Genomic DNA, 23,526 nt, shown 5'->3' on the forward strand with positions numbered 1-23,526 from the left:
GGAAGGGCGGCTCCGGCTCGAGGGAAGGGAAAAAATAGGGGGTTAAGGGCACACCACGGTGTGTGTGTGTGTGTGTGCACAGTTTGAGCTGAAAAGCATGCGAAAGCGTTGCTCAGAGTCCATCTTTAATCAAAGTATGGCTTTAAGAGTGACGCGAATAATTGGTCCAGCAGAATAAAACAGCAGCGAAATGCGTGGGCAAGCGGGAAAACGGAGAGAGACAAACGAGAAACGGGGAAGCCACTGTTGCGCGTGGGCCAATTACTTGCGTGCAATATTCGGGATTGCAAACGGCCCCGAGCAAGGGCTTAACCCTAACCTAACCGTCGCATCGAACGAGGGAACGATGACCCGCAGGATTTCCACCCGTTCCCCACCCCTTCGCCCGTCCGTATAGGCGGTCCCTTAAGAATGCTCGACACTGATGAGGCAGCCAGACGGTGGGCCGTGCTGTGGGCCGCGGGCAGGGCCAGGCACAGGCGGGGCCAGGCACAGCCACAGGCAGGGCCAGGCATAGTAACAGGCAAGGCCAGTCACAGGCGGGGCCAGGCACAGTCACAGGAGAAGCCAGGCACAGGCAGGGCCAGGCACAGTCACAGGAGAAGCCAGGCACAGGCAGGGCCAGGCACAGTCACAGGCAGGGCCAGGCACAGTCACAGGCAAGGCCAGGCATAGTAGGCAAGAGTCGTCACAGGCAGGGCCACGCAAGTCCAGGCATAAGTTGGCAAGGACATCGTCACAGGCAAGGGCAGGCACAGTCACAGGCAAGGCCAGTCACAGGCGGGGCCAGGCACAGTCACAGGCAAGGCCAGTCACATGCAGGGCTAGTCACAGGGAAGGCCAGGCAGGGCAAGGCACGGCTGACATCGCGGCATTCCCAAACTGGCACGCGGCCTACGCGACACCATAACAACCTTCCCGTCGTATCAGGGCGGTGGCATCCTGACGGGCAGGCTGGACCACAGCAGTGACATCGTCGCTCTGCCTTCCTCGCACCCTTACGGGAGGTCACACGGGTGCGAGAGAGACAGAGCCACGAGTTGCCAGTTTGGAACGGGCCTGCAGACTGACTGGTGCAGCGGCTGGTCCCAGGGCTGGTCCCGGGGCTGGTGCCACCCGCCACCGCTCTGCTCTCTGCTCGCTTTACCGGCCGTGCTCCGGCGTAGCTCCGGCGTGGCGCAGTGGGCCAGAAGACCGGCGGAGTGGCCAAAACTCTAGACGCGTTTTGAGCTGCAGAGTCGCTAAAAGGGACTCGAACCGAACGTGTGACCCCACCAATGGATTCCTCGTTCTGAGAGCAATCCATTGGTGGGGTCACACGTTCGGTTCGAGTCCCGTTTAGCGACTCTGGAGCTCAAAACGCGTCTAGAGTTTTGTCCGCCTTCACCGGTCTTCTGGCCCACTGTGCGTGGCTCCGCCGTGCCCGCCGCCAACATGGACTCGCCCCACCTAATCTGCGGTGTGGACTATGCGGTGTGTTCATGGGCCCAAAGCTCGGGCTGGCTCGGCGCGGCGGACACCGAATGCAGTGCAAATGAAACAAAATGGCGTCAACGTCTTGCGTTAAAAGGCCAGCCGCCAAGCCTGCCCTTCTGGGACGAATGAAAAACCTCACATACCGTGCATCTCGTTAGCGGAGTGCGTTTTCAAGCTGGATAGACCCTTTCAGTCGTCGCCGAGTGCAGAACGAAAGTAATCAAAAGAAGCCAGGAACAATTAGGAACGTACCTACTGGTTCCTGGCTTTTTGATTACATTTGTTCTTTGCTCGGCGACGACTGGAACTGATGTTGAACTGTAAACAGCGATTTAAAATCTGGTTCCAGTTTTGTCAAAGCTTGTGCACGTGTCGCATGCCTGCGACGCTCCTTTCACTGTTAACGTTAGCATCTCGTTGCGGTTACTTGCAGGAGATCAGCGAGAAAGCGAGAGAAAAGATACTCGACTCATACCCTCGCTCATACCACCGTTAGTAACCTCGACTAAATCAGCTTTTCACATCCTTGAGTTTGTCCAACCTTACTCATCAGCTCTCCCCTTTCGTCGCACACCTAACTTTAACAATTTTCATACGAAGTATCTCACAAATTCGTGCATACGGGCCATTCGTATAAATTTGGAAGAATTTGCAGTAAAATTGTACGACAGATTTCTGCGCGTAAAAGTCGTTGCACTTCGTGCGATCTCCGTTCCGAGCCTTGAAGCTGCCTGTCCACTGCAGGAAATAACCACAACAAAAGTACACAAATTTCTGTCAAGAATTTTGTGTACTTTTCAAGTACAACAATTGTTGTACAAAGTACAATTGAACCGGCATGACGAGTGCTGTGCAGTCGAGGGCTCGTTGTGGTTTGTACAATTCTCGTTGCACTTTCCACAATCCCTGTTGTACTTTTATTGTACAGTTTTTGTTGTACTTTTGTTGTACTATCCACACTTTTTCTTGCAGTGTCGGCAGAGCCCCTTCCCAAGGTGCAGCTCTTGCACGACGGATGCCTTTGGATTCCTTTATTAGAAACGTTCAGCAGGCTGTCAAAAATTCCAATGCTATCGCATTGCACGGTGTTCCGGTTGTGGAAATCAATTTGGAGTCTGTCGTCTAAACGTTAATTACGTTAATTTTACCGTTGTTTACGTAACTTTGAATCCTACCGGTATTTTTACATCCCAAACCTGATTCAGTTAACACAATGGCCATCTCAGGCCATCTCGCGATCTCGCGACTTACAGTGCTCATGTTCGCCAAACGAAAGTCATGTGCGTTCCGAGTTTATATAATTTGTCAAACCAACCGTCGTGCTGATTACAGAATTGAGGAAAACATCACAAGAGAACCGCAACCTTTAAAAGCAAGCCAAACAATCCAACCTCAGCAACAATGGAAGGGCAGTTTCAATGCGCGACTACTCGTTTTTTCAGCCCCGCGATTTTCGAAAGGGCGCAGACGCCGACAAAATTGTTGCCAACCCCCGAAAATTAATTTATTGCGTCTTTTCTGCTACGAACTTTTTACTGACAGACTTCAAAGATGTTCCAATGTCGCGACACGGTGCAATGCGTTAGCATTGGCATTTTCGAATTTGACGGCGTTTCGATTTCTTTTTATCAGCGACTTTAAATTTTGACAGTTGGTACGATGGCACTGTGTCGTTGCCATGGAGATTTTTTTTCATGTTTTAACCATTTTCTTAAAACACAGATGATTTTTTGTCCCTTTGATGAGTCAGGATGCTTAGTTTTGGGGAGTAGCACATTTTGTCTTTGAAACGTTTCTGGAAAATGTGAAGGGATAAGGGTGCTTCATTGTTGCAAATTTATGTTTTTGTCGTTTACGTTAAATTCTTACGATAAATTTTCGAAATTTTCAGGAATTTTTATTTTTTTACGATAAGGAATAATTTGGCGGAAACCATTTTTAGATTGGCGTCGGCGGAAGAAAAAATTTTTTCCGTCCCGGGCAATAGGGGTCCTCCTTCGTCGGAACCCCTAATAACGCGTCCGGAACGCAGTCAGTGCTGCAGAGACAGGAGCGCAAGGCGTGAAGTGAATTCGCTTCACGCAGCGCCGTGCACCGTCCAGCTCCTCTTAGTGTTCCCTCTAGATGCCTTAAAATGAAATCCGAGCTATCACAAGTACTGGCGAATCAAAGCACAGCAACTCACAGTGGGCCAGAGGAACGGAGGGGGCGGCCAAAATTCTAGACGCGTTTTGAGCTCCAGAATCGCCAACTGGGACTCGAACATGGCGTGTGACCCCACCAATGCATTCCTCGTTCGGAAAGCAATCCATTGGTTGGGTCACACGTTCGGTTCGAGTCCCGTTTAGCGACTCTGGAGCTCAAAACGCGTCTAGACTTCTGGCCGCCTCCACCGGTCTTCTGGCCCACTGTGCAACTCGCTGCGCAGGGTAGAGGCGAATAAGCACACCACGCCGAATTAAATTGTGACAACGTGCTGTGTGCTTTGCCCTCTTTGCAGCGTGATAGATGGCTCTTGCCATTGATAGCCGTTACACGAAACCGTCCCCGGTGCTACCCTTCCTGACTCCTTGGCGTGTGTCCTCGCCCCACCCCCTTTTTCCTCTCCAGCTTTCGCCGCCCGTCTCTCTCTCAATCTCTCTCTCTCTCTCTCTCTCTCTCTCTCTCCCCCCCCGGGCCCTTTCTCTCTCTCTCCCTTCTTCCAGCGCGCGGCCTCTCCTTGGCCCGCGCCCAACCGCGGCAATTCGAGGCGAGGCCAGGCGAGGCCTTGTCGGACCGAACCTAACCTAACGCCGTTTTGTGTTGCAGGTGGCTGGCGGCGCGGCGGAGTGCGGCTGCAACAAGGCATACACGGTGAGTTTGATAACGCGATTGCATTCAATTGCGATTGCATTCACAGTAGATGTCTTGCGGTGAAAGGCTGCACCAACATATTATGGTTAAGATTTTCTCCATGATACCAAACGAAAGTCGTCAAAATATCTGTAAGGTACAGTGAATTCTCAATGGTATGTTACGAAGTCAGCTGCAACCACCATAATATGGAACATTTTCACCATGATATGGAGAATCTTCACTGTAGAACATTTAGAGTGTTTAGCTAGACGAGAAGTCGTTTTGCGAACTCCAACAGTATACTGTCAAAATTTGTTGTTAGTTTATGACAAAATAGTCGATGGCATGTTTATGCCTTGCAAATGATGACATGTTTATCATATCTTTCAAATGAGACAAAACATAACAAACTTATGGCTTTTTGAAGAGCTCCTTTACGTACTTATTGCATGAACTATTGCACCAATCAGTGTCATCAACCTGTTTGGTTACATTCTTGTAAGGGCAATTTCTTTGGATACTGTCATTACGTGACCACTAAAACTTTGACATTGTGTCGGAGCCACAACAACCGCACACTGGTGAGGCATTAAAGAAAGGGGGTGAATTTCGAGGGATGAAACTGCTGTAGGTTACGCGAAAGTTGCTTATTTACAGGGGCAAAGTGCGACTTTTTCCGTACCTTCCAAGGCGCAGTCGCCGAAAATGCCCCATATGCTGCAAAGCATTGCGCCAAACGGATTCCAACACTTTGCACTCACTGACGCTACCACAGCCTCCACATCCATTGGCAAAATTTCCCACAATTCACTAGTGCAGAGAGGGTTGCCAACCTCACCCAGTCCACTGGGCAATATGTTGTCTTCGGTATCGAGAAGTTGCGAAGTAGGCAGGCTGAGGTTGGCAACCCTTACTGCACTGGTGCGTGGTATGAATTTTTGCGTACTTAAGTAGTAGCATTGCACTCTCATTCCAGGAACGTGACATCACGTTGAAACGAACGTGACAAAGTGTCACGTTCGTTTGAGCATTGTGTCACGTTCGTTTGAATGTGAACGAGCTGATTTTCGGCCAATTCACACCCAAACGAATGTGACACAATGCTCAAACGAACGTGACAGTCTGTCACGTTCGTTTCAACGTGATGTCACGTTCCTGGAATGAGAGTGTGCGCTCTACTAAAAGCGTTTCGATTCTCAGTGCAGTGTTTACTCTTCGCCGCCCATTTCCAATTCGTGACGGGTGGACCGCGTGGTGGATTTTACAACTGCAAAGTGAAATTCGCCGGGAAGTTTAGTGAGAAAAGCGTCGCTGCCGCATGCTACGAGGCGCGGGGCACCCTGTTGCCAGCATCGCCAGCCCCTGCTGGTATCACTTGGCGAGGCTGGGCGGGGGGAGGGGAGGAAGGCCCTCGTCACAGAGCTGCAACTCATGTGCGGTCCCATGTGTGGATGCCAATTTGAATAGTGAATTCGGCGGGGCTGCGTGTGGGGTGGGGGGAGGGGGAGGGGGAGACGGTCCAGCAGTGACAGGCGGCCCCAGAGAGCCAAACCAGAAGGGGTGGGGAACCCGAAGCGACAAGGGAGAGGAGTTGATGGGGTCGCCGGGACGAACCAACACGCACACTTTCGAACCCAAGACCGCCAGACAGCGGCTGCTGCGGATAAATAAAGCAGAAACACGTTTCGCGTCGCGCGGTTCGTTTGCAAGTCCGTCTTGACTATTATGTTAAAAAACAAGTGCAAGCTGACAATCAAATGTGCTGCCATATTGCACTTTTCTTCGTATATTTGAGATCACTGCAAAGCCAGTGGTAAGTTTGCTTGCCACAAAGTTGGCAACCCGTTTTTAATGCCAAAACTTGGCAAGCTTTGACCGAAAATCCTCAAAAGCTTGCCAAATTTAGACCAGTTGCTGAGTATTTCCGGGGCAAGCTTGCCAAGCAAAGTTATACCAGGCTTTGCAGTGATAGAGGTATCATCTACAAAGGAACGACCGTCTTAAAATTCTACCACGATTGATAAAATGTTGCCTCAACCTCTGAAGGTTGAGAAGTGGGCAGTAAATGTAACAGTAACGAAAATCTCGGCCTGGTGCCGCTCTCCAAGGCAGCGTCCCCCAGCCACTCTCGAAGCGCGTGCTTTGTCGCCTGGAACGCGCGCGAAGGTCCTAGAGGATTCTGGAGGAGGTACGAATAAAGCATTGGCACACAGAAAGAATAAGTAGGTCGGAGGGGGAGGAGGCATTGGCACACAGTGAGGGGGAAAAGTACGTGGTGACGACGGAGGGGAGCAAGAACGGTGAAAATTAAACGCAGGGAATCCGGGATGGGACTGGCTTGGCAGAGGAAGGGGGAGGGGGATGGAGGGAGGAAGACCAAGCGTCGAGGCCTTATTGGCAATGGCAACTGTCGTTGGCGTGTCCGTGGCGGCGGGGTGGGGCCGGCGGGGCGTGGCAAAGGATCAGAAACACAAACCAAGGTTCGGGGAACGTCACGTGACGCTTTTTGGAGCGCGCAAACGTTGCACTTTTGCAATCAACGGTCTGTATGGATCCCGTAAAAACGGCTAGAGATTGTCAAGTTATTCAAAAGAACGACCAAATCTAAAATTCAATTTGAAATGGGGCCATCCTTATGCATAACTTGGCTATCTGTAGCCGTTTAAGATATGCAGAAATAACAATTGCAAAAGTGTAAAGTTTGAGCGCCCTGCTGTTACATAGTTTACGACGACGACTCTCACGTTAACTCGTGACTTATTCTGCCCAGCATACCGATGATTTGAATAGATTTAGCTATCCCAATAGCAAGCTAGAATCGACATGTTGTTGAGTTTTAAAATTTTCATTCTTGCACTGTGGCAAAAAGCTACGGAAAATCCTGTAAACAGCTTGTGGTAATTCTCCGTAGGCCCCTTATCAATATTCTCCGTAGGCTCTTACAGTATTTTCTGTAGGACCGCACAGTATTCTCCGTAGGACCGCACAGTGATCTCCGTAGGACTATACAGTCTTCGAGGTCCTACGGAGAAGACTGTGCGGATTTACAGAGAATACTGTGCGGCCCTACGGAGAATACTGTAAGAGCCTACGGAGAATATTGATAACGACACCTGTAAGGAAAAGGCACGCAGTAGCGGCCGCGCGATCCAAAAGGCGCTCAGTTGCGGCCCTGCGATCTGAAAGGCACGCAGTTTGCCTCGCGCGATCCAAAAGGCACTCAGTTTGCCCCGCGCGATCCAAAAGACACGCAGTTTGCCGGCCGCCAGCCATAAACTGCGTGTCTTTTGGATCGCGCGGAGCAAACTGAGTGCCTTTTGGATCGCGCGCGGCAAACTGCGTGCCTTTCAGATCGCAGGGCCGCAACTGAGCGCCTTTTGGATCGCGCGGCCGCTACTGCGTGCCTTTTCCTTACAGGTGTCGATAAGAGGGCTACGGAGAATCCTGGCAAAAAAATTAACAGGATTTTCTGTACCTTTTTGCCACAGTGTGCAGGGGATATACGGACTTACGATTCAATTTGACCAAACCTTACTAACTTTGATCTCAGTTTCGTTTCGTTCTCCTTGAACTTTCAGTGGTTAAAAATCAAATAGCGAGGGGACTTTGCGATCATCTTACAATTTAAAATTTGAATTAGAGAACGAACTGGTTTATGACGTTTCATCGATCGTTGTCGGTTTTTTTTAAACCAAAACTTTGACGCGAGGGGTTGGCAACTCATATATTACTTCGTACGCGGTGGCTATATTACCCGTATATCACCTGTATTTTACCATATATTACTTGCATATTACCACAATTTCGCCTCTGTAATACCCCTATATTACTATATATTACTTTGTATTATTTTATATTACACATATATTACCTATATTACTTGTAATATACGTATACTCCCCCGTACACGGCCAAGGGAAGTTGCTGACCCCTCGCTTTGACGTCATTTGCCCATAAGCCTTCGGAAGCAGTGCCAAAAATGAAGGTCTAATGGCTGTTTTTGCCTGGTGTGTTGCAGCCGGGCGGGGACATGTGGTGACGGCAGCAGGGGGGAGCAGTCGACGCGATGGGTAACAAGCTAAGCTGCTCCTGCGCGCCGCTCATACGGAAGGCGTACCGCTACGAGGACTCACCATGGCAGGGCGCTCGCCGACGGGACGGCCACCTTCTCAGGTAACACTTCCAGTACACTGTTAAAAAAAAGAGGAATAAGAAAATAACGTAAACTGTTAGTTTTATCACTTCATGTCTTTCGTATAGGAATAGACGCCTTCGCTCGTCGCCGAGTGAAGAACAAAAGCGATCAAAAAGCCAGGAACCAGTCGGAACGTGCCTATACTGGTTCCTGGCTTTTCGATTACTTTTGTTTTTTTACTAGGCGAAGAGCGAAAGCGTCTATTTCTCACACTGCAAGGAAATGAACCAAGCCTAACGAGAACGTAGGTTTCCGAAGACTTTCTGAAGACGAACACTTTTTTTGAACGAAAATCCAAATAAGATTCTTACTTCAGAGAAATTTCCCTTAATATTAAGCTTGCACCGCATTTGCCGAACTATAGCCCATATTTAATTGAAAGAAATTAAGAGTGCAGGTCTTAATTTTAGTCAAGAATTCATAGGAAACTTAGTGAGTCAACCAATCTATGGTCTATATTGATTTGACTGCTGAATTTCTCATACGTCCATGAGAAAGTGCTGAGTGCCTTTTTTCGACCCTCTTTCTGATTACCTCTTTAAAATACTCTTAGTTACACGACTGAATTTCGATTTGCGCTACGTACTTGTGGTGTCAAGTTGACTGTTTGCCTAATCCAACTTGCGTCTGCCCCCAGACTATGGGCGGAGGTCTTCCACGTGAGTGCCTCTGGGGCGGGGACCGTCAAGTGGCAGCAAGTTTCGGAAGATCTGGTCCCCGTCAACATCACGTGCATCCAAGACCAACCAGAATGCGTGTTCCACATAACGGCCTACAACAGCCAGGTCGACAAAATTCTCGACGTACGGTTAGTGCAGCCAGGTGAGTTTCGTCAGCAACCTTCCTTATCCACTGTAAACAGCGTAACACTTGTCGTTGCCGATCGAAGAACAAGAGGAAGAACAAAACCGGAAGCCTTGTGGAACTTTTAGCTCAAAATAGGGTACTTCGGAGAAGAGCTGGAGCGGAAGTTGAGAAGAAATCAAGAAGAACAAAGTATGCGAAATTTAAGAGAATGAGCGTCTGCGTCGCCGTTCTGCCGCTTCCGCAGAGTTATATTCTCATACAAGTCCGGCGCTTGTTCTTCTTGATTTCTTCTCAACTTCCGGTTCAGCTCTTCTTCGAAGTACCCTATTAGCCTCCTTCATGGGAATATGGAATTTCGGAGAAGGGCTGGAACGGAAGTTGAAAAGAATACAAGAAGAAGAAATGACGTATTATTCGGGAAAGTGAACGTTTTTGTCGCCGCACTGCTGTATCTGTAGAGCTAAAGTCTCATACAAGTGCGGACTTTACTTTGTTGTTCTTGATTTCTTCTCAACTTCCGTCTCAGTCCCTCTGCGAAGTATCTTATTGCGTTACGTCCTCCCCCCCGTAACGTTTTGTTACGCCCAGTCCTTGCGCTCCCCGTACTGTTATAAATATATAATATAGTATATAACTATATAATATAAACTGCGTATACGCAGGTCTTTTTAAACCTCGAACGCGATGTGTACCTGTTAATATTGCTTACTCTGTTGAAATGTGCGCAGTGTTACGCAGGTGATATCTTTCCTCCAAACTGCGTAACCTAATCAACGGCCGTCCCTTTCAGGGGGCAGTAGATCGGGCACATTAGGTCCCCGATTTAAGGGAAACATTGCGTTCTCAATCATTATCTTATGTGGCGTACCTGCCGTGGGGGTGTGGTTCCACTGAAAATCAAATAGTGATACATCCCACTCTCTGAGGGGTGCGACATAACTGTCTCACCGAAAAAGGGTGATACTAAAATGTATCATCGTAAAAACGGTCGTACACGCATGTATCACCAAAAACAAGGTAGTACACGAATGTGTCACTGGAAAAAAGGTCGTACACAAATGTATCACCGAAAAGGGGTGATACTTCCTCAGAAAAACAAGGGCCAATCTCGTTGATGTCTCGCCTTTCTGCCGGTGATACATTTGCGTACGACCCTTTTTTCGGTGATACATTTTATATCGCCGAAAATTGGTGAAATGTCTCACCCTTAGAATTACAGTGTCGGGATCGCTGCGTCGGTCGGGCTGCCACCGCAGCAGAAGTTGGTGTCGGCAATAACCAATCGGGTGGTCGATGCGTGAAATGACTTTGTCTTTGTTCGGCAGGCACCCGCATCGGGCAGGCGTCCGAATGCTTCGTGTACTGGAAGGACCCGATGACGAACGACACGTGGGGACTGAACTTCACGTCGCCCATCGACGCGAAGCAGTTCCGCGAGTGCTGCGTGAGTATCAGGGGTCCGCGTTGCCGCAGCATGGCCTCCGCCCCACTGAGTCGCAACGCCAGCGGGTCGGCCCACTCCTCCAACGCGCCGAGCCGCGCACCCAGCCGTGCCCAGAGCACCACACATGTAATCCTTGAGAGCAGGCCTGCAGGGCAGGAGGGGCAGAAATACCTTGGCATGACCCTAAGGACCGGGCTGGCGGGCCAGAGCCGCCCCCTCAGAGGTCGACTCTTGAAACAAGCGCATTTCCGCCGGAAGGGACGCGGCAGTCTTGTCAGATTTCCAACAGAAGTGGCACCCACTGCGTTCATAAAAGAATTGACAAACTTGTGCCAACAACGACGCACGAAAGTTCGAGACCGCGTTCACCTTGTGTACATATCCCTGGGTTCAGATTGCGTAAACAGTGCTTTTACTTTATTTTTGGAGTTTGAGCGTTAGCTGAGCTAAGAGACAGATTCTGCATTCCGGGTTTTCTTTGTGTGCTTGTTTGAAGAGTCCACTTTTCAGGGCGGGGCAGTCTTTGTTGGCCTCAGGACTCTGCAACGAATGCTGGATACTTTCATCATCTCCAGAGAAGTGAAAGCCATCCAGGGAAAGAAAATGCATAGTAAATGCATTTCTGAGTTTTGAGGGCTTGAGGGCAGTCTCAAGTAAAATTCACAACAACACGGCCAGATTGATTTTGTTTATCTTATCGGTTGCAGTAAGATCAACTGCTTAAGTTGTGAGATTTTTTTTAAAGTGTCTTGTATCTCATGTAAAGTAATCTGCCGAGATCCAGTTGACCTATGCTTTCATTCAAGATTAGTTCATTTCCTTTGCACAGAGTACTTGTATTTGCTGGCGTGGCATGGACATGGCTTCACTATAGCCATGCTAATCAGCCATCTTCACTCCGTTTGGAGCAAACCGAGTAAAACCTTCTCCCTCTCTGAATGAAAAGAAAGTCGTTTGAGACCTGAGGCCACGGCGTGCTTTCCAAGTCCCGGGCTGGCCGCGCCCCGGGCGTGGCACTGTAAATGCAGAGGGCCTGGAGAGCACGGCACACCCAAGAAGGCGGGGCGGGGCGGCGCGGGGCGGGGCCGCGAGCAACAGGGTTTCGCGACCCCGCCTCGCGGCGTCCCTGCAATGCCTCCCGGTCCGAATCAGGGCGTCGTTCTGTTATTATTTCGGAAAACGTCCCTCACACCAGACCGGCCGACTGCCTGCGCGGAACAATACTGTTCGATGAATAGCTGCGCGGTGGAAAGAGAACACGTGAAACGAAATGGCACACTTCGATCTTATTTTTGTCCCGGCCTTGCCGAGCCTTGCGCTTTTGTTTCCGGAAATTGTTTTTAAACGAATTGTTTGGGCACGCTCGCCGCGCCCGTCGCTTGCATGTAGAATTTTTGAGGTTCTGTCGTTCTCTTTCTCTCTGGTGTGGGGGACGATGGATTTAACTTTATTTTTCGTTTGGCATTTCCAATCCTGCACGACATGTTCCTTTCTTTTTTTTTTTGCTGTGTGACGTATTGTCGATACCTTTTTCGGAGTAGATGACTTTAGAGACAATGCTTCCTCTCCCTTGGTGAATGCACAACACTCTATTTCTACCGCACCGAAAGCCCTCGTGCACTATTATCATTGCCCAGTCAGTACAGATTCAGATTCATTTGTTTGTCATTTTGTCCATGATTTCGTTTCAACTTTTAATTTTAACCCCGCCCCTCAGCCACCCATTTCAGGTGGCTGTCCAAAATCACTCTAACAGTACCACGTTTCTCTTAAAAGACCCTAAACACACCAATTTTCCCATGCATTTTAGTAACCCACTGTCTGCGACGTGATCCCGAGGTGTCGTCGCTGATTTCTCTTTCGCTTTCGTGGGGTCGTCCCGGAGGGTGTGAGAGAGACAAAGCGACTAAACGACACTTCAGAATCGCTCGGCAGATCCCGATGAAGTCCATGAGCATCCCCTTAGATTTAAGCACAACCCTCACGTCTGCTTTGATACGACCCGACCCAAATGGACATGCCCTTCGTTTGTACGAAACCCCTGTACTCCGTTTCTGTCCGCTACATTCTCCGTTGCCCGCAAGGCCCCTCTCGGCAGGAAGCATCTTTCATCGAGCTGGTGAAGTGTGGGTTCTGGTGACTCAGGCCCGGGCTGTTGGCTAGAATGCTCATCCCCTTCTTGCAGAATGTGCCCCAGCTCCTTGTAACAATCAAATAGGACTCGAGCCCCGAATATTTCTCTTGCCACAGGCCATCTGTTCCCCACAGGACAAACCTGGTATCAATATACATGTCACGACGACGGTGGAGAACAATTAAATTAACCATACTCGCTCATAATTTGTTCTTTTGATGTTGGGCGTCTGGACTCAAACTGTATCATGTAGTGTTTGTCTAACAAGTCACAGTATTGTTACATTTCTTATCGTTACTTTTGGCATGGTGTCTGTGTACGACGACATCTAAACGCCAGTTTGTGCATGTAATATTTTCTATCTCATTGCTAGTTGTTTGTTCGATGCTTTTTGTTTTTCAAAACACAAATTTAAATTAGGTGAAAATGGAATAAATTGAATACCAATATTGTTAAATAAACAGTATCGTTGTGTATCGGTACTTGTAATACTGCATGGATACACCTTTTTCGATAAAAAGGCACCTCTAAATATGAATGCGTCCGTGGCGTAGGACTGGATTCCAGGTGGAATGATAATCTGATGTGATGATTTTGAGAAATTTGACTAAAACAGCAAAACCGCAAATTATAAGTGGGAGTGCCTGTGAAATTAAGGCTAAAACAACAGCTTTTTACTGACTGCCAGTCCTACCGTTGTAAACAATGAATGAATGGTCTTTGACCGCGATAAACTTTTAGTTAAAAAGGTTTGTCTGTAGAATTGGCGTTGACATATTTTAGCTTGGTCGTTGGAATGTTGGAATTTTTACTGGGAATGTTGGCAGCCAAGTTTGAAAGATAGCCTTTATTTTGTGGTGCTCGCTATACATTACTATGAGTAATTTCCGATTCGCTTGGTAGTCGCAGTGGTAAGGCCAGGAAGCTCAGTTTGTAGAAGCAGTCCAAGTTTGCCTATTCTCACCGCTGCTCAGTTGCACATCGCCCCGAGACCGCCTTTGTGAAGTCAGTAATCAAAGCAGAGTTGTAATCTGCACGCAAATGGGCGATCGGCTCGCAAGCAGTAGCTCTTTTCCCTTCAAAGAAAGCGACTCGGTGATTCAATTCCTTTCTTCCGTTCAGCATCACGTGACCCGCCACTGCACTGAAAAAGAGTTTCCGAAGCATCGCTCCGTAATACGAAGCGAATGGAGGCACTGTAAAATCTACGAGGAAAAGTATCGTAGTATGAAGCAAAATCTTTACTCGAAACTTCTCTTTATAATACGAGTATGAAGCAATTCTACAATGTCTCCAGTTTCTTGGTAGTTTGCAAAGCAAATGCTTCTCAGACTCCTTCAAAGTGTGCTCCTCTGGCAAACCTTTGCTCCTGAGCTCTCCTCCGCACCACCGCGACTCGAGGACGCAGCCTCGGGACCCACATGTTCCTGTCCGTGTTGCAGTCGCCGTCGTTCAAGTTCTCGAGGAAGGCGTCGTCCTCGTACTCGCTCAAGCTGGAACCGCCGAACAAGCAGAAGGTCAAGGTGAAGCGCAAGCCCGTGTCCACGCCGGCGTCTCCGTCGCGGGCGAGGGAGCCGCAGTGCACGTGCATGACGCCGGAGCAGTACGCGCGCCTCCGGGCGCAGGACCCTCGCTACAGAGGTGATTTCCCAAATAGCGCCACACACTCTTAAAACCTTACGAAGTATTTTGAGCATACATATAACAAACTAAAATACTTTGTTATTCGAAGAAATGGTTCGTAAATTACGAAGTATTTTCTTTGTAAGCTTGCGTATGCTCAAAATACTTCGTTATACAAACTACTTTTCTTTGTAAGGCCCAAAATAGTTTGTACGGTTTTCTCAGTGCACTTGAGGAAAAAAATGAAGCTTGTGGCTGTGAATTCTGATGCCACTCTGGCGCTTACCAGCAATCGGCGTCAGAAGTCTAAAAAAGAAGGATTTTGAAATCCGAAATATCAAACTTAGAAAATTGCGGTCCAAAATCTTACGTTTTTAGACTTTTGACGCCGATTGCTGTTGAATTTCGAGTCTGAGCCCATGACATGCTTGTCAGTCTTTGTGTCTTGTTAAGTTGAATTCATTTCCGACATCGAATCGTTTCTATCACGAATTTGGAATTTTGCCTTTCTTATACTGTACGCAGTTTCTGAAGATTTTCCAAGGTTTCCGGGGTACAGTGAATTCCGTTCGTTGACGTACAGTCTGCTGTTCCCCTGGGCACGGTTACACTGAGAATGAAAGAGTCATGATCATGACTAAAATTTTGGGCGAGGAATCCTTGTTACCCAAATTTGGGTGAGGAAGGTTTCCTCACCCAAATTTGGGTCATAATACTATGGAGCCATATAGGCAGCTGATACCCTTCCTCTCCCAATTTTGGGCGAGGAAACAATCCTCGCCCAAATTTGAGTCATAAAGTAACCTCGCCCAAAATGGGGTATTGATCATGACTCTTTCATTCTCAGTGTAACACCTTCTTTCGATGTGACATCAGAATTAACAGCCACAACCTTCATTATTTCTCCTACTGCATTGACAAATTGTACCGAATGTTTCTCCTGCAGCGTCCTCCACGCTGCCGCGCGCCCAGACGCGCAGCCTGGACGAGGGCACGGGCAGCAAGGTGGCGGCCGCCACGTCGAGCACGTCCCTGTACGACAACATGGGGGCCAGCACGTCGGGCGCGCAGGGCCACCAGGGCGCCCTCCAAGTCGGGCAGCAGGGCACGCTGCGCGGCCAGGGTGGCCAGGTGGCGGGCCAGCAGGGCGGCCAGACGGCCGGCCAGCAAGGGCAGCCCGTGCCCGCGGCTAGGGCCTCCACCGAGACCACCACCACCGCCCAAGTCGGAGCACAGGCCACCCCTGGCAAGGTCTGCACTGCGACGCAGGCGGGAGATGGCTTTTCAGTACGTAGGCCTTAGGCCCTAGACTTAGCCCGTAGCTTGAGGGTCGGGTTCTGTGGGAGAAAGCGTCACTTGAGAGACGACGACTTAGTCCGATACACTAAATGTTCTTGCACAAACTTTATACGAGACGTTACAGATTTTTGAGCATATAAACTTTTTGCACAATTTGCTCTCTAACATAGAAATGCTCTCAAATTTGCTCTCAAACATAGAAAATAAATATGTGCCGTTTTTAGTATAAAAATCGCACAAAAAGTTCATCTACAGGAAAAACCTGTGACGCCTCGTCAAAAATTGTTCATAACATTAGTGTGTGAAATTCAAGTTATTTTTGTGCTGTTTCTCTCGGAGCTCTCACCTTTTCTCACCGAATTGAAAAATATTTCTCTGTAAAGTATCGCTAGGAGGTGATCGGCCTTGGTTTAAGCAGCCTCGTGAGTGCGTTTGTGTTTTGACAAACTTTCCCTTCCCTTCACCTTTGCGTGATTCATGGCACTGGAAAAAGTAAGGCGTAACGTTACGCTTCATTCTAGATTCACGTTTCGCTTGAAGAAGCGCACCAAGAAACTTTCCATGCGTTTCCATGCATTTAGATCAGAATGATAGGGTTGATTATGCACCTAGGTGCAAGCCGGGCGGCTTGATGAAGAAAAGTGCTTCGTTATGACTTATTTTTACAGTGTAGTCTACAGCAGAAATATACAATTATCGCTTGTCGTACAGTCCTGTACATTTCGCCTTTAATATAATGAACATAAAATTTGCTATTTTCCTTTCTAATGAAAAGTCCGGTTTCCGTTTGTCTTTTTAAATTGGAACAATATTAAGTTACTAATTTTTCTCACTTGAATGTTTTGCTAACTCATTTTAAGCTCACGTCAATGGTTTGGTGCACGACATTTCGTGTGGTTAAATAGTCCATAACCCAAACCATGACGACCCGAGATTGAGGTTCAAATCCAAGTTGACTTGTGGCTGTGAGCATGCTTTGGTCACCGTGCACGTATCACGCATCAGCTCGAGTCCCATCCGCCCTCACACGATGCATGTCCTGTTTGGGGCACCCGGCACCCCCATGTACACGCGTGTGCAAGTGGATTGGTTTTGTCTGATTCACAGGATTGTGTTGGTAATAGTGCGCAGTAGCATCACAATGATTTTGGCATAAGATTGAGAATAGGTTTCATTTGGTCAACTTGAAAATTTGCAGAGTTTTCATTCTAGAATCTTTTTTTTAAATCTCAACGATGTCTGTTTTGAACTAATATGATTCTGATTCTTTACCCATTTTTCGTGGGACTCATTTTTAATCGTGGCCTCCAATCTTCCCGCAGGTTGAACAGGGCAGCAAAAGCGAGGGAACACAAGTGGGAGAGTCTGAACTCACTTCTGGCAAACCACGACACCACCACATTCTTCAGTTCGTATTCTCGAGTTTCTCGTTTAAAAACCGACAATGTGCAATCAAAGTTCTAAGTGGCACCGCTCTCTCCGCAGGGCGACCAAATCGATGGACTACCAGGACAGTGCCGACCTGGTTCGAGAAGCGGAGCTGCGGGCGGCTCAGCACAATATGGCATACAACAACAACAATAATAACAACAACAATATCAACAATAATTTCCAGAGTATGAGGAGGTCGGCTGCTGCCAACAAAATGAGCAAGAGTACTGACGATATGCGGGCCCAAGAAGGTTCGTCTGTTTTGTGCTAGTGTTTTTTTTTTCAAGCCTCCGAAAGACAATCATCAGCAGCTAAAGAACGGCTCCATTTGGTTTAACCTCTAATAATGGACAGCTATCAATCCAGGATTGACGGTTATTCGGAGTGAAGTCTTTTTCTGCTGATGTTTGACGCATTGGGATCGCCTCGTGTCGTGTTGTTCGGAGTGATGACACAAGCTTTCAGTGTGCTTAGGGAACCTGGGCGTGGACTCCAACACGCTCAAGAGGATGCTCAAACCCATGACGTCCCACGAGAGTCCGGCGACGTCCCCGGAGATGACGCGCAGGCGCTACAACCACTACAACCACCACAACCACTTCAACAACAACACCATGGACCCGCGTCGTCCACCGCCTCGCTTCTCGGCGTCAAGGTAAGAGGATACGAGCAATTTTTTTACTACAGCATATCACCTCGGCAAAACGAGTCCTGGTTTTCTCAGGAACTACCTGAAAATCGCCCATATGTTCCTGGGAAAACCAGGAACCGTTTTCGGCGTGGCCCTTCAGTTAACTGGTTGAGGCAAATGTGTGCTGATCACTTCGTTAGAGATCAGGCTTACTGTTACGCTAGGAGGCAATCTTGAAGCACAATACCGCACACGAAAGTCTTAACGAATGGAGGGTTTGTATAGTCTCAATACAGCTGAAATTCGTATTCAGATTATTTTGTTCCTCGTGTTTGAGTGTCCGTAACTAGCCTATGATTTCTTTGCAACTTACGCACACCCAAACCTTTGTATTACAGACGAACAAATTAAGTAAACCTTATAACCGCGTAACGGATGCACAAATCTATCCTTACCATACAAACCTTGGTTCCTGAAAGACTTAGTGTGCACATGCGAACTTGTGTCGCGGAGAGTAGTGTGATCGCGTTCTCTGCAAACTCAACAGTTTGCTCAGTGCACTCTATTCAACATGTACTGCACAGTAACTCCTGCGAGGGTGTGCTCAGCTGAGTACACGGAACGAGAGAGTGCTCAGATCAGTTCACACCTGAGTTCCCAAGGAAATGTACGCAGCTGAGTACACGTTCGTGGGAGTGTACTCGTGAGTACACAGAGTTTGCAGAGTTGTTGTTAAATCTGCAAATGGAGCTCACTCTAAACGTTCTACAGTGAAGATTCTCCAAATTATGGTGAAAATGTTCCATATTATGGTGGTGGAGCTGACTTCGTAACATACCATTGAGAATTCACTGTACCTTATAGATATTTTGATGCATTTCGTTGGTATTATGGAGAAAATCTCCACCATAATATGTTGGTGCAGCCTTTCACCGTAAGACATTTACTGTGCTTATCAAGTGTATTTTACTGGTGCAGGTCCTCGCACGAGATCGGTCGTGGCGGCTACCCCCAGAACCGCGGCCTGTACCTGGACCTGGAGCGCAACGGTCCCCCCGGCATGGTGAGCGTGGGCGTGGGTCCGGGCCAGGGCATGGGCGGAGACATCTCGCCGCCCTCGGACAACGTCCTGTTCGACAACCAGTGCTACGCCACCACGCCGTCGTCGTCCAACGGCAACTCGGACATGGAGAACCCCCCGGGAAGCCAAAGCCACAGCGGACCCCGGCGTCCAGGTGGGTCCTGCGAGTTTTCAATAATTGCCCAACTGCGGTCCAACTTTTGGGTCGGTCGGCACGAAGAGCTCTGTGATGCGACCCTGTGCGATGGTCAGACGAAGTTTAGGGACTTTCGCGCGCTTGCCCAGACCCGCCAGAGAGCTTTTCGGGCCTCTGCGCTGCGTGGCACGCAGCTGGAACAGCGCCTCTAGGTTCTGACTGAGTAAAGTTCTCAATAAATTATTGAATCTTTCGTGAACATAAACGTGTCTTTTTTTTTGTTACTTCCAGGTCACCACAACGGACCCAACGGGGGCGGCAACAATTCGGGTTCCCCGACGAGTAGGCTGCTGCTGGAGTACGAAATGCACCTGCGTAACACGTTAGCCAAGGGCATGGACGCGGAGAGCTACTCGCTGCACACGTTTGAGGCCCTGTTGTCGCAGAGCATGGAAAACCTGGGTGAGTTAAAAATTCGTTTTCATGATTAAGTACTGAAAGTCTTAGAATCTGAAATGGTGCACGGTTGAAAATAAACTGGAAATTCCTGGAGCTGCTGCTTCGGGAATTTCCAGTCTTGGCATTTCAATCAGATTTTATGAACTAAACCGGCTAGAAACTCATTCCAGATATAAACATAGGAGGTTCTGGAATTTTCCGAACGTATGAGGTAATGTGTTTGCCCAGCAAGTTCTCCCAGAATGTCCAAGACTTTAGTTAACCGTATGGTCTTGCCTTTTGAATGGAGCCCGTTGCAAAGAAAGCCTAATTTGTCATTCATTTGTTGACAGAATTCGCCGAAAGTCTGCCTGGGGTCAATTCCCGCAGTCCGTATCCCAGCAGAAGACGTAAGCATCCCTATGGTACTCGCACATTACCTTTTTCCTACTTTTAGCGTAGAAAGCACTTGACGAACGTCGACAAGTTGAGCCAACGCAAGTAAGGCGGAGCAGAGCAGCATGGTGGCTTTGCCAAAGTATGAGAAAATACCTGCTCGGATTTCCTTCCTTTTCCTCTCCTCAACTTGTCTATCTTCTTCGGATTTTCTGTGCACTCTTATAGGAAAGTGCCGGTCGACATGCACGGTCGTTTCTATAAAAGTGTCCCATGACATGAATGTGAAACCTACTTTTGAACGAGGGGTGAACCACTTGCCGAATGCCCGTGTACAAGGGCTGGCTGTAATCAGGTGTAATCGGCCTGGAAGTCGAGCCTCAAACACGGAAAGTAGGGCCAAAGTTGTGCAGCAAAGCAGTACGAAATCGCGTGAAATAATCTGTAATCATGTGTGCACAGTAGCGGAGAGTGGTTCGCCTCTTGACTTTGAATGGCAGTCCATTCCCTTCTGCATTCTTCTTCTCACTCTGTCCATTTTGCAGTAGTTTGTTCTCTTCTCTCCCCTTGCTAGTTCGTCTTGCGTGACGCAGGCAATGGACTACATTGCCTGCGTTGATGTACGAGTGTCTTACCCGAGCGCTGCCCCGTGTGCTTGCAGGCCCCGGCTCCGCCGCCAGCATCAACAAGTGCTCCACCTTGCCGGCACACCTGTCCCACCGCCTGTCCGTGGAGCGGCCCGGCTCGTCCAGGGAGGGCTACTACTCGGACCGCAACGAGCTGGCTCGCGAGCGGGAGCGGGAACGGGAGCGAGAGCGCGGCTACCTCAGCGACCACAACTCGAGGTACCTGCTCTGAGCCGAGCACACCGTACCGTTGTTCAACGAATGTAACATCATTTCGTTACGTGGCGATTGAATTTTGATCCACGTTCAATCGATCCTAATTCAACTTCCGTGTCACGTTCAGAGAAATGTGACGTCGTACCCGAACGAAAGTGACAAAAGTGACACTCTAACGATCTCACACTCATTGAATTACGGTGAAGTGCAGCTCCAGCCCAAGAAGCGTCTATAAATTTGGACGCCTGCGCGGTTTGTGGCCCACTGTGCAGGGTTCCCCACGACCATCTGGGCGCTAATGTTTGTGTTTCTTTTTCGCCCCTGCAGCAGCCGCTGCGCGTCCTGCCTGGGCGAGTCGGCCCGCGCGCAGTGGTTCCGCCACTCGGACGGCTGGCGCTCGGGCAGCTCGGCCTACGGCTCGGGGACGTCCTCCACCATGACGTCGACGCTGGGCCCGCCGCAGCACCACATGAGCCTGCAGCGCGGCCACCGCCGGTCGCCCTGGGACTCGCTGCCCTCGCTGCGCCACGACTCCAACGACTCGAGCTACAAGGGCAGCTCCTTCGACCAGAGGTAGGCCCTCCCAAGGGGCAATCACTGTGAATTTCGGTGTACAAATCAAAAGAATTTCAGTCGAATTTCGATGAATTTCTGCCAAATTTAGATGAATTTCAGTCGAATTTCGATGAATTTCAGTCGAATTTCGATAAATTTCAGTCGAATTTCGATGAATTTCAGTCAAATTTCGATGAATTTTCACGAATTTCAGTAAATTTTAAATGTTTGACGAATTTTGGTGTACAAATTTGGCTGGAGTTATTTTCCCTTGGGCCCTCCTGGAGGTCCGGATCGTCGACCGCGTGGTGCACCTTTAAAAAAGAAATTGGAACATCCCGTAAAGTGCGGAGCGAAGCCTCTTGGTGAATTTCCGGCGGTGCCGCGAACCAAAATGACTTCTTTTGTACTGCATCTACTCAAAACTCGTTCCTAATAGAAACCTTTTAAGTTTTGCAATTTTCCGAAGATCGGAGGCTGCTTTCTTCCCCACAAGTTGTCTGGGATTTTCTAATGTATTTTTAACAGAGGAAACAAAAGGGAAGTGGGCTGCTGCCTGGCTGCTGCCCCTGGCCTCGGCGGGGCAGAGCCAGGGCCCCGCCCAAAGTTTGCCGCCGTCGCTACCCCTTGCCGGGTGTGGCTCGCCGGCCACCAGGGGGCAGCACGATCCGGCCCGGCGCCAATACCCCACGCAGCTGCCAACGCCCCACCCCCTCTCCCGTCCACCTTCCCTCGATCCTACCCTGCGACAATATGGAACCCACTCTACAAACTCAAGTGTGTACATAGTACACTCCACCTGGAGTCAACATGCATGTACATTCCAGGTTGGCGTGTACCTGCCAAGTACACGCCAGGTGGCGCATACCTTCAGGTACACGGTTGCTGAAGCTCCCCATTCTTTGTGTGTTACACCGAGCATACCTGCAGGTATGCGCCTGGAGTGTACATGCTAGGTATGCTCCAGGTTGGAGTGTACATGCCAGGTATGCTCCAGGTTGGAGTGTACATGCCAGGTATGCTCCAGGTCGGAGTGTACATGCCAGGTATGCTCCAGGTTGGTGTACATGCATGTTGACTCCAGGTGGAGTGTACTATGTACACAGTTTGGAGATCACTCTCCCTCTTAAGCGTAGGATGTTGGTAGCTGCTTAACAATTTGCACTCAAATTTGGCAAGTGATTTTTACGGCATGCGTTGTGCTTTTCGCGGAGTGTTTCTGGTTGAGATTACTCTGGTCCAGGCAGTTCCGGGTGTCTCACCCGATACTCGAGGATAACGGACGTTTTAAGGATAATTTACCTAAACAACACTTCTTTAGTTTAGGAGCTTCATGACAAAGTCATTAATCTTTCAATTTTTGAATAAATCAACGGCGAGTTATCTGTCAAGCTACACTCTGAATGTTGTTCAGATTTTTTACATTATGGTGAAAAGTCTCTTTATCATGGAGGTGAAGGTTTCTGTTAAACTTACCATTGAGAAACCACTGTACCTTATAGATATTTTGACGAATTTCGTTTGCATCATTGAGAAAATGTTCACCATAATGTGTTAGTGCAGCCCTTCACAGTGCGACTTGAAGCGAGTGTGCGAAAATCGCTACGTTGATTTTGTCATGATTTGACATTCCCCTCCCGGTCCGTTTCTCCGTTGCACTGGTTATCAGACATTCGTACGTAAGGAACATTGAGCTAATTATTCACCGTGTGATTACAGGAGTATGTTGGACCGGCAAGACTCGCTTCGGTCGGACTACCTGAGCGACAGAGACACTCGGTACGGCATCGTGCAGCAGGCGTCGATCGAGAGCACCGACTCCAGACTGTGCTACTTGACTTCCTCTGAGGTGAGTGATGGGGCACTGCCCTGCAACACCGGTACAACTGAAGCGCACTGTTATGCCTTCTTCAAGCGTAGTGGTAATGCTATTCTTGGCCTCGAGCGAACCGATCGGTTAAACTCCTCTCCCGCCTCTCTAAATGCATAATGCATGGGAGAATTTTCTTCTCTACGCTCGACTGCAAGCGTATCAGTCTCTCAGGGCTGTTGTTTACTTGAATGAAGCGTTCCAATACGGTTCAGTTTTACCACAGAACTCTCACCCGTTTGAGGAATTCGATGTCAACACGTTAAGTGCGTCGCCTCCATTTCATGCGGTGCAGCGTGTCCAAAAAGATGCCCTTTGTAAACTGCATATTAT

At 48.8% G+C, this 23,526-nt stretch overlaps 1 protein-coding gene across 11 annotated transcripts in view; it reads left to right on the top strand.

Moving 5' to 3' along the window:
• Nucleotides 1-23,526, top strand: part of LOC117643234 (protein still life, isoforms C/SIF type 2) — a 98,594-nt gene that overhangs the window by 23,623 nt on the left and 51,445 nt on the right. For 4 of the 11 annotated variants that reach the window (XM_034381971.1, XM_034381970.1, XM_034381977.1 and 1 more), the window contains 15 exons: nucleotides 4,285-4,329; nucleotides 8,330-8,484; nucleotides 9,144-9,328; nucleotides 10,639-10,883; nucleotides 14,334-14,532; nucleotides 15,461-15,801; nucleotides 17,136-17,221; nucleotides 17,299-17,495; nucleotides 17,710-17,899; nucleotides 18,854-19,110; nucleotides 19,384-19,554; nucleotides 19,884-19,955; nucleotides 20,588-20,771; nucleotides 21,096-21,341; nucleotides 23,043-23,172. In XM_034381971.1, the coding sequence (XP_034237862.1) occupies nucleotides 8,378-8,484; nucleotides 9,144-9,328; nucleotides 10,639-10,883; nucleotides 14,334-14,532; nucleotides 15,461-15,801; nucleotides 17,136-17,221; nucleotides 17,299-17,495; nucleotides 17,710-17,899; nucleotides 18,854-19,110; nucleotides 19,384-19,554; nucleotides 19,884-19,955; nucleotides 20,588-20,771; nucleotides 21,096-21,341; nucleotides 23,043-23,172 (2,610 nt within the window). In that variant the 5' untranslated portion in view covers nucleotides 4,285-4,329; nucleotides 8,330-8,377. Of the gene's footprint in view, nucleotides 1-4,284; nucleotides 4,330-8,329; nucleotides 8,485-9,143; nucleotides 9,329-9,770; nucleotides 9,852-10,638; nucleotides 10,884-14,333; nucleotides 14,533-15,460; nucleotides 15,802-17,135; nucleotides 17,222-17,298; nucleotides 17,496-17,709; nucleotides 17,900-18,853; nucleotides 19,111-19,383; nucleotides 19,555-19,883; nucleotides 19,956-20,587; nucleotides 20,772-21,095; nucleotides 21,342-23,042; nucleotides 23,173-23,526 lie in introns of those variants that run through there. The other 7 variants (XM_034381973.1, XM_034381974.1, XM_034381975.1 and 4 more) reach the window with 7 other exon arrangements.

This window comes from Thrips palmi, unplaced genomic scaffold (genome assembly GCF_012932325.1).
Source record: "Thrips palmi isolate BJ-2018 unplaced genomic scaffold, TpBJ-2018v1 HiC_scaffold_17, whole genome shotgun sequence".
NCBI lineage: Eukaryota > Metazoa > Arthropoda > Insecta > Thysanoptera > Thripidae > Thrips > Thrips palmi.